General features: G+C 32.8%; 1 protein-coding gene across 3 annotated transcripts; it reads left to right on the forward strand.

Moving 5' to 3' along the window:
* The first annotated feature begins 805 nt into the window (after positions 1 to 805).
* LOC140891872 (uncharacterized) lies at positions 806 to 9,575 on the forward strand. 3 transcript variants are annotated; one of them, XR_012152641.1, is made up of 11 exons: positions 806 to 960; positions 1,033 to 1,107; positions 2,295 to 2,389; positions 2,583 to 2,644; positions 2,757 to 2,853; positions 3,254 to 3,318; positions 3,430 to 3,498; positions 3,791 to 3,855; positions 3,960 to 4,110; positions 8,925 to 9,074; positions 9,170 to 9,575. XR_012152641.1 is itself a non-coding variant. In XM_073300540.1 (10 exons), exons 3-10 carry the CDS (start codon positions 2,355 to 2,357, stop codon positions 6,509 to 6,511), a joined length of 1,596 nt encoding a protein of 531 aa, XP_073156641.1. In that variant the 5' UTR covers positions 806 to 960; positions 1,033 to 1,107; positions 2,295 to 2,354; the 3' UTR covers positions 6,512 to 6,527. The 3 variants fall into 3 exon arrangements, 2 of the variants coding, with proteins under 2 accessions (XP_073156641.1, XP_073156642.1); XM_073300540.1 differs by lacking the exons at positions 8,925 to 9,074; positions 9,170 to 9,575 and adding an exon at positions 5,460 to 6,527; XM_073300541.1 differs by lacking the exons at positions 806 to 960; positions 1,033 to 1,107; positions 2,295 to 2,389; ... (6 more) ...; positions 8,925 to 9,074; positions 9,170 to 9,575 and adding exons at positions 4,256 to 5,096; positions 5,460 to 6,527.
* Positions 9,576 to 10,074: the final 499 nt, after the last annotated feature.

The raw sequence follows: 10,074 nt of genomic DNA on the forward strand, positions 1-10,074 counted from the left end.
GGTTCGAGTTCGATTCGAAAAAAAATCAAATACAAATCAAAATATTTATGGAGACATCTCGAAAACCGGCAAACCGACTCTTGTGGGCTTTCATCAATTCTCTTGGGTCAATTGGTTAATACTTAAATTAATTTCCAATTCATCATGTGCTTGGTAGGCTCAGGCTCAGTTCAACTGCAGCAACATAACTTTTGATGTATTTATATCTACTGACACAAATCACAATTTTGAACAACCACCATCCCCACCACTTTTATGCTATTAAATTCATTTGCATTCGGTGTCCCTTAATTTGTTGATAACATACACGTACTTTTTTTAGCGTATTTTTTCTACTCTATTCAGCACACCAGTTTCACATTGAGCATTCTAGTGTTTACACATAAATATTTTATGTACGAACAAATTTTAAGCACTGTTTAAAGTTTTATTACATCCAGTGCAACCAAAAGGATTACATATATTCCCTCCCTCTTTATGTATTTGGGCTTGCGTTTATTTTTTACATAGGTTAAGAAAGTTATTGGAAGAATAAATTTTTAATTTTATCTTTAATTTATTTCATGAATGTCTTGATAGGATACAAAAAATGTTGAATTTGGTTATTGTATTTAATAAAAAGGGTAGTTGGATAAAAGAATAGATAAAATCTATCTCCTTATTAAATGTACGAATAAATCTCTACTACTACAATCGTGAATTTACACTTTAGCCCTTGTCAAAAAACAAACAAACAAACCCAACCATCCCCAAACTAATCCTACTGCTTCACACCTCTTCCCCATTCACAACCCACACCCACGAATCTCCACCCTTCACATATCACAACCCACAAACTCACACCGAAATTCCAACGCAACCAAAAACCCACCCCACACCAAACATTACAACACAATTACAATCGCCGAACAACATCACAGTCATCCGCCTCCTTCCTCTTACGCCAACCAACTCCGATAGGTAATTTCTTTTCAAATTCAACTCATTTCATTTCATCCCATTTCATTCAATTCACTCCAAAAAACATCACAGTCATCCGCCTCCTTCCTCGCCGAACAACATCACAGTCATCCGTCTCCTTCCTCTTACGCCAACCAACTCCGACAGGTAATTTCTTTTCAAATTCAACTCATTTCATTTCATCTCATTTCATTCAATTCACTCCAAAAAATTCCATAACAAATTATCAACAACATTGGACTTAAATTCACTTACATTCATCCACAGTACATATTTCAAATCAAAGCCTCCCCATATGAAATTCTGCAACCTTTCTATTCTAAAATTCTGCAACTACGTAATCTTATTATGCCACCGCATATCTCCAACTAAATAGTAAGCAAAATATAATTCCCAATAACACACCGAAAACATATTCTAATTGAATTCCACCACCGATAACTTTCAAAATGCCTAATTATCAATAGTTAATATAGATTACTAAAGTTGTAGTGCCAAATTTCTAACTCACATACCCAGTAGATATTTCATTTTAATTGAATTCCCCCACCGTTAACTTTCAAAATGCCTAATTATTATTAGTAATTAGTAAAGTTGTATTACGAAATTTGTTATTGATAAGTTCTATAAGTTTCAATTCTCTAAAAAATAATTTGTTTACATTGTTTATTTAAGATAAAATGTAAAATTTTCCATAAATTCTCCATAAATATGTCCATGTACACATTAAAATGGGCAATCCTAAAATTCTGCTTACTTGTTATAATTCAATCGTACATGGTTAGAAAATTTAAATAAAAAACACGGTATATATTTTATTATAGTTAAAAAAATAGAGACTAAAGATGCCATAGGTTGTGTGGATTTATAACTTTTATTAGGCAATGATTGGATTAGTATCTCAGAGAAATAACGTTGTGTATAGATATTGATATTGCTAAAAATTTCTGACTTAATTTACAACTTAAGCGAATAACTCATGTGTGTATATTCCTCACTCTGGCATTATTCGCAAAAGTAGCATAATGACAAATGTTTATCCAGAACTGATTTAATGCGCTTTGTTTATTATTTGCACTGTTTTGTTCTGATCTGTGTGTGTGTGCCACCTCTTGTTTCTAGAGGATAAACTTCCTGCATATGCTAGGCAATAATGAGTTAAGTCATGTTTTCCTACGAAAAAGTTCAGATGATATATATATCTTTAAAAATAATTGATATCAGATACAATCATTTTTCTTGAAAATATAGCATTTTCATATGATTCAAAAATTTGGATCCCTAATTCTCCATAATTATTCAAACATTAATTCTCTTCACCTTTTTCATTACAGGTTCTCAAGCTTCATAAGCCCAATTTCTTCATCAAACTAAAATTAAAAACAAAATTCAGCATGGGACGAAAAAATTCAGTATTCTCACATAGAAGGTATGATACAACATTTTACCAACTCATTTACTATTTGGATTTTACCAGATTCCTATAATCATTGCTCACTACAGCATTCTGTATTTCTAACCTTAATCATGTAACGAAGTTCTTAATGGGTTCAAAGATAACAATTTCCTCTTATTGATGATAGTCGTACTGTGAAACAATAATCTGATTTTTTTATCAACAGGTTATTCGAAAGTAGTTGTTATAAGACTATCGATAATATGCCACCAAATTCTACCTCGCAAGGTACAATTCTCATCACCACTTGTTATGAACCTCACTTCAAAACAAAAAAAAAAAAAAACAACTTTGTTGCCTCACACTTCTTACTTGATCTTGTCCATTGTATTAATATCAGAGCCACTCGCATCAAGTGCCCCAAAATTCAAAAAAAATTCTGAGGACGCATTTGAGCCAAGCAAGAAAATAACAGAAAGAGGTTCCATCTCAAACAGGTTTCTCAAATTTCATTTCATCATTGTCCTATCTATTGTCATCAATTGTTATTTATGTTGTAAAAAAACATGCAAGTGATCTTTTCCCACATTTATTTACTTATATATTATATATGTATATATATCATTTTGTACTGTAACTTCTCAAAATCATTTCACGAAAAAATAAATAAATTTGATTAAATTGATTTTAACATTTCTATACCATTTCAATTTTGCTATACAAGTTTATAATGGATTAAAAACATTTATCGCCTCTGAATTTATCACTATTATTATTGTTATATGTTATTTTCATTATCCTTTAATTTTTCTCTCAAAAGTGTATCACTTCCCTTTTGTTTTATTATCGTCATTATTGTGATACAATATAATATTTAAAACTTATTTTCACCAACAGATTTTTATTAAAAGGTGGTCATTCTAAAGTTATCGATAGTATGCTATCAGATGTTACCTCTCAAGGTATATTTCTCCTTGCCATCTGTTATTAATCTCACAGCTCGAAAAACAATTAGTTGCCTCCCATTTTCTACTTGATAATGTCAACTATATTAATGTTAGAGAAATTTGCAGAAAGTGCCTCTAAAGACAAAAAACGACCCAGGGACGCATCTGAGACAAGAAAGAAAAGAAAAGATAAAGGTTACAAATCAAGCAGGTTCTCCAAATTTCATTTAAACATTGCGTTTCCCATTGTCATAAACTGTTAAATTGTAAATAAATATAATAATTACTTATCTTTATTTTCTTATTATCATTTTATAATTTAGCTCCTCACAAATATTTCAGAGAACAAAAATGATTAGAATTGTTGTACCATTTCTATACAACTCCATTTTGGTTGCACACGTTTGTAACTTGTTGAAAAACATCTATTGCCTCTTAATTTTAAATTGTACTTATTCATATTTCCCTTTGTTTATTTTATCAAAAGGGTATTATCCAATGATGGTAGTCCTGTGCCTATTGGTTACATGCACACAAAACAACTGCCCCAAGGTATATTTTTAAGATAAGTCTCATATATCATAGAATTATCAATTACACCGTGTTTTAAATTTCATTATGTTAACTATAATAATTATTTACAAACATATTTGCAGAAAATACTTCAGAAAAGGACAAGACCGAGTCCCAAAATTCAAATTCGCTTATTCAAACACGTCCTCAATAGATTAAGAATGCATTACATCCAAGAAAAAAAAGAAAAAGAGAAAGATAATGTCACGTTACTCATAGCTGTCAAATATCAAGGTAAAAAAATTAATTATTAGTAATTTATTTCTTCATAGATTTTTTATGCTATATTTTTATACATTTTTTGCTTTCAGAATTAACATATAATTATATTTCTGATTGCCATAACATGTAGGAACAGTAGAATTACGTGCAATAAATTCAATGATCATGTGTCATCACTGCGAGGCAAAAAAGTTTGAATTTGAGAGCCCCACGTTCTGCTGTGATAATGGTAAAATCAGATTAGCAGCCACAACAATTCCAAATGAATTATTTGAACTGTTTACGGACACTCAATCTCAAGAAGCTGAGGATTTTCGGAAAAAAATCAGAGTATATAATAGTATATTTTCATTCACTTCTTTTGGTGTTAAAATGGATACAAATCTTGCTTCTTCAAGACGTGGAGTCTATACATTTAGAGTATTAGGACAGGTATTCCATACACTCCCACCTTTAACACCTCAAGAAGGAAAACCATCTCATTTCCAATTGTATTTTTGGGATAGTGACAACGAATTGACTAATAGGATGACTATATTTGACAATGCTGATGTTTGTGAAAATACCATTAAGCTACTGATGGATGTCATGAAAAAAAAATCCATATGCTGAACTGTTGCGTCGAATGCATGATTTTCCATCCATTGAAGATGTAACACTTCAAATATGCAAGAATGCTGGAGTAGATCAGCGTAACTACAATAATCCTACAGCTGACCAAGTTGCTGCTATTTGGATTGAGGGAAATAATTCTAATACTCCATATGATAGGAACATAATGCTTCATGGGTCTGATGGAAAGAAACATATAATAAAACATTATTTTGGTTGTTATGACCCCCTACAATATCCACTTCTTTTTCCAAGCGGTGAAAATGGATGGCACCAGAATATTCCTAAATTTAAAGATGCAAGAATTGTTCTCGAGTCACAACATACGACTGTGAATCAAACAGATTTTTCCTCCGTAGAATCTATTCTTCAATCAGAACAGAGAGGTATAATTTCCAAATTGTTCCAATCTATTTATTATATCAGCTATAAAATCATGTCGTCAAGTTAGTGTTTGTTTGTTTATATAATAGAGCATTATGATTTTATTTCAAATAATAAACGCTAGTTTTAAATTTATACTTCAAATTTATTTACTAACAACTTGATTCTTTGTACTTGTTAACTATCATGCTTCATAATTAAATAAATTGATAAATTCATTTAACGCTGCAAAAAAACTGTACAAGTATTTAATTTTAATTTGATTTTTCGACCTTAAAAATTACTAGAAAAATGTATTTATGCAACTATGCATATAAATTTTTATTCGTAAACTCATTTTTATAAAATGTTTAATATCTTTACAGCTGTTAGGAGAGAAAACACCAGAATGGTTTCTTGCCGAGAGTACTATTGTTATAAATTTCAGATCAGGAGTCACATTCAATCGATTCTTTTTTATTCAAGGAGGTTGTTGCAACAATATGCAGTTGACATGTACATCAAACTTGAAACAACACGATTGGATTATTGTAGAAATAATCAATCTGAATTGAGATCTGAGTATTATCAAGGCATTGTGGATAGCATCAATTGTGGAGAAACAAGAGGGCATGAGATTGGAAAAAGAATTGTACTTCCTGCATCATTTATTGGAGGTCCAAGAGACATGCGAAAAAGATATTTAGATGTTATGGCATTGGTAAGAAGGTTCGGAAAACCAGATCTCTTTATAACAATGACTTGCAATCCGGAGTGGAAAGAAATAAAAGAGAATTTAATAGGGAGTCAACAACCTCAGGATCGGCCGGATTTGACAGCTAGAGTTTTTCGATCAAAATTCCAAGACTTGAAAAAAGAAGTAATTCATAACGCATCATTTAGAAAAGTTTCTGCCTATGCTTATGTAGTTGAATTCCAAAAAAAAGGCTTACCTCATATTCACATGTTGATCATATTGAAACAAGAATATAAGATAAACAGTGCTGATCAATTTGATGATTATGTTTCGGCTGAATTACCTCAAAAAGAGAATAATCCAAGGTTATTTAACCTTGTGGTGAAGCATATGATGCACGGACCTTGTGGATATTTGAATAAAACAAACTCTTGCATGATTAATGGGCAATGTAAGAGTCATTATCCATGGAATTTTTGCGAGAGAACTGTTCAAGGAGAAGATGGTTATCCTATTTACCGGAGAAGGAATGATGGCCAAACAGCAGATGTAAGAAGAGCTAAATTAACTAATCAGTGGGTTGTCCCTTACAATCCATACCTTCTTATGAGATATGATTGCCACATAAATGTTGAAGTTTGTTCTGGATTGACTGTAGTTAAGTATCTCTACAAGTATATTTACAAAGGTCATGACAAAGTCGCCGTACACATTGCATCGGGAAATGAGTTGACACTATAGATGAAATAAAAAATTTCCAAGATGCAAGATGGGTATCCACACAGGAAGCTTTGTGGCAAATTTTTGAGTTTGAAATGAATGAGATGTCTCCGGCTGTTATCAATTTAGCACTACATTTGCCAAATAAACACTGTGTGACGTTTTGGAAGAATCAGAGTTTACATAATGTTTTGTCACAAGATCACAATTCAAAAACAATGTTAACTGAATTTTTTCATACTTGCTCGCTAAGCACAAAGGCAAAAACATTGTTGTACGCTGAGTTTCCTGAATATTATGTTTGGCAAAACCAAAGTAAATGTTGGTACGAGAGGAAGAAATGAAAAGCTATTGGTCGTGTAAATGCAGCAAATCCCGCAGAAGGAGAAAGGTACTATCTGAGACTTCTATTAAACCATGTAAGAGGACCTACTTCTTTTGACTATTTGTTAATAGTTAATAGAAGTCGTTGTTTTACTTTCAAAGAATCAGCACAGAAAAGGAGATTACTTGAATCCGATCAAAGTACTTTTGACTGTTTGAATGAAGCGGTTACCTTCCAAATGCCACATGCTTTGAGAAGATTATTTGCAACCATTTTAGTCTATTGTGAACCAGCTGATGTGAGATTGTTGTGGGATTCATACTTTGAAGCAATGTCTGAGGATTTACAAAGAGATTTTTCGCTGAACAGAGAATTTTTAGTCTCAAAAACACTTCAAAGTATCAACATAATTTTGGAAAGCATGGGAAAACACATTGGTGCTTTTGATCTCCCACAAATATCTCTCAACATAAACCAATGCAATAGAATATTTTGCAGAGAAATAGATGAAGAAATGTCAATACCAATCTCAGAAGATGATTATTTAGCGCAGTTCAAGTTGAATGATAAACAACATGAAGCATTCCGATCAATTCTTGAATGTGTAAATCAGGGAAATAATGGCCTGTTCTTTGTAAACGGACCTGGAGAAACAGGAAAGACCTTTTTGTACAGAGCACTGCTTGCGGAAGTTAGAAAAAACGAAAGAATTGCTCTAGCTACAGCAACTTCAGGAGTTGCAGCTTCAATATTACCAGGTGGTCGAACAGCTCATTCCCGTTTTAAAATTCCAATTGATTTACATGAAGATAGTTATTGTACAATAGCAAAACAAAGTGGTCTTGCAGAATTGTTGCGACAAACTCATTTAATTATATGGGATGAGGCACCCATGGCAAAAAGGACAGCCATTGAAGCGGTAGATAGAACTCTACAAGACATAACTGGAATTAATAAGTACTTTGGTGGAAAAGTGGTGGTTCTTGGCGGGGATTTTATGCAGATTTTGCCAGTAATTCCAAAAGCTAATGTCCAAGAAACCATCAATGCAAGTTTGGTGAAATCTTATTTATTTCCCAAAATGAAACAGTTAACTTTGTCTGAGAACATGAGAGCAAGAACGGATCCAGTTTTTTGCGAATTTTTGCTTCGCATTGGTAATGGAACTGAAGTTACCGATCTAGAAGGTAATGTTCAGATTCCAGATGAGATGATCATAAAATATGACAACAATGGTGAAGAGTACTCAGAGCAAAACTTGATCAATGAAATTTTTCCTGAATTGGAAAAAAATTATGATTCGACTACTTATATTACTAATCGGGCAATTCTTGCATCAAAGAATGAGTATGTGGATCGTCTAAATGAGAAAATTATTCAGATGTTTCCTGGAGAATCTCGGGAATTTACAAGCTTTGATGAGGCTATTGATGATTATCAAAATTTCTATCCCCAAGAATTTCTAAATACATTAATCCCGAATGGAATGCCTCCTCATCGCCTGGTACTCAAAAAGAATTGCACTGTTATGTTGCTACGAAATCTAGATCCGTCGGATGATTTGTGTAATGGGACTAGAATGGTTTGCAGATCATTTGAAAACAATGTTATTCATGCAGAGATCACTATTGGTCAACACATTGGCAAACAAGTATTCATTCCTCGAATTCCATTGTCTCCTGCTGAAAATGAAGGATACCCTTTTCAGTTTCGAAGAAAACAGTTTCCAATTCGACTTTGTTTTGCAATGACAATTAACAAAGCTCAAGGTCAAACAATACCTATTGTAGGAGTATATTTGCCTCATCCCGTTTTTTCCCATGGACAATTATATGTTGCATTATCTAGAGGCACTTCAAGGAAAACTACAAAAGTTTTGATTCGGCCAGATGCAATCCGAGACACCGATGACACTTGAACAAAAAATGTTGTTTACAGAGAGATTCTAGACAACAGTTTCTAATTTGTAGACTGAATTACTGGATTTTTTTGGAGATACTGTGTAAGCAAACAAGAATTCATTATTTAATTTCATTTATTCTTATTTTATTTCTGTTAATTATTTTTGGAGTTCGGAGATATGAATATGTATCTTTTTACTGCTCACAGACGAGGAAGCTGGTGGATGGGAGCGGATTGATTTCCCTATTGTGTGTTAATCATGCCTATTCTAATGAACTTGCTTCTGCTGGCCAGTACATTAAGAGTGCATCCGGCAATGTCTCACCCACTGAGCTCCTTTAATTTGCCAAATCTCAGGTGCTTTTACCGACAACTATTATGTATATAATGCCAAATAACTTATGGTTACATGGTATTTCAATTAACATTTTTGTGATCCTTACGTGAACTAGGTTCTTGGACACAACCACCGAGCCACGAGTTACATAGTTGGAGATGGAACAATTATTCAAGACAAGTGCACCATAGGGGTTCCTCTATCGTGTCTTTTAAGGTAAACCCTTCTCAGCTGCAGGGGAGGATATGCCAAATGGTATAACAGAAAGGGAAGCGACCCAAATCTTCTTACTGGTGCACTTGTGGGTGCACTATTTGAATTCAACCTGCATAGGAAAATAAGGATGTAGATACAGATAATAGCTTGATTCGCGTCATAAAACAGGTTTTATTTGCATAAAATAGTAAAATATGTTGTTAGACATATGAATCCTGCAAATATTTTATATAATCTGTAGTCAAATATATTTTAATATATTTGACACTATTTAAGTTTTAACAATGAACTAGAATCAAAGTATTCTCTGAATTTAACGTTGATTCATACTAATCCTATTATTGAATGGAAGAAGTTTGTTGTGCAAAATAAAACTGTTCATGTACAGGAAATGTCACTACTTTCCTCCTACTTAAGACTCTGTGTCAATGCGAGAATTTGAGATATGGTTGATGGATTTTTATTACTATTCATTGGCTTGAATATCAGCAATTTATTTTCGCTATTGCTCATTGTCCGGGCAAGCAATGAAATTGTACCTAATTGATTTTATGGATTCTTGGCATTATAAATCCCAAATTATGAAATAAGATACTCAGGTGCAGAAGAAGAGTAAAAAGCTGTTAATAGTAGTAATGAAAATTGCAGTAGCATTCAGAAGCCTGCTCCACAAGATGGACTGGAATACCTTAGGCGTGTAAGGTGTGATTTTTAACTCTTATAAAACTTATGCGATCTTATATTTTGAGTGCTTTTTGGTGTGTTGCAAAGGTGCATATATTTCTTTTTCTGACAAAAAGGGTA

The sequence above is a fragment of the Henckelia pumila genome, chromosome 3 (genome assembly GCF_033568475.1).
Source record: "Henckelia pumila isolate YLH828 chromosome 3, ASM3356847v2, whole genome shotgun sequence".
In the NCBI taxonomy this organism is placed as follows: Eukaryota; Viridiplantae; Streptophyta; class Magnoliopsida; order Lamiales; family Gesneriaceae; genus Henckelia; species Henckelia pumila.

Bases quoted from the DNA above. Each gene is read 5' to 3' on its own strand.
- LOC140891872 (XM_073300540.1), top strand. From the start codon at position 2,355: ATGGGACGAAAAAATTCAGTATTCTCACATAGAAG. The intron at 2,645-2,756 runs GTACAATTCTCA...TATTAATATCAG, and splicing joins ACCAAATTCTACCTCGCAAG to AGCCACTCGCATCAAGTGCC. The intron at 3,856-3,959 runs GTATATTTTTAA...ACATATTTGCAG, and splicing joins CACAAAACAACTGCCCCAAG to AAAATACTTCAGAAAAGGAC.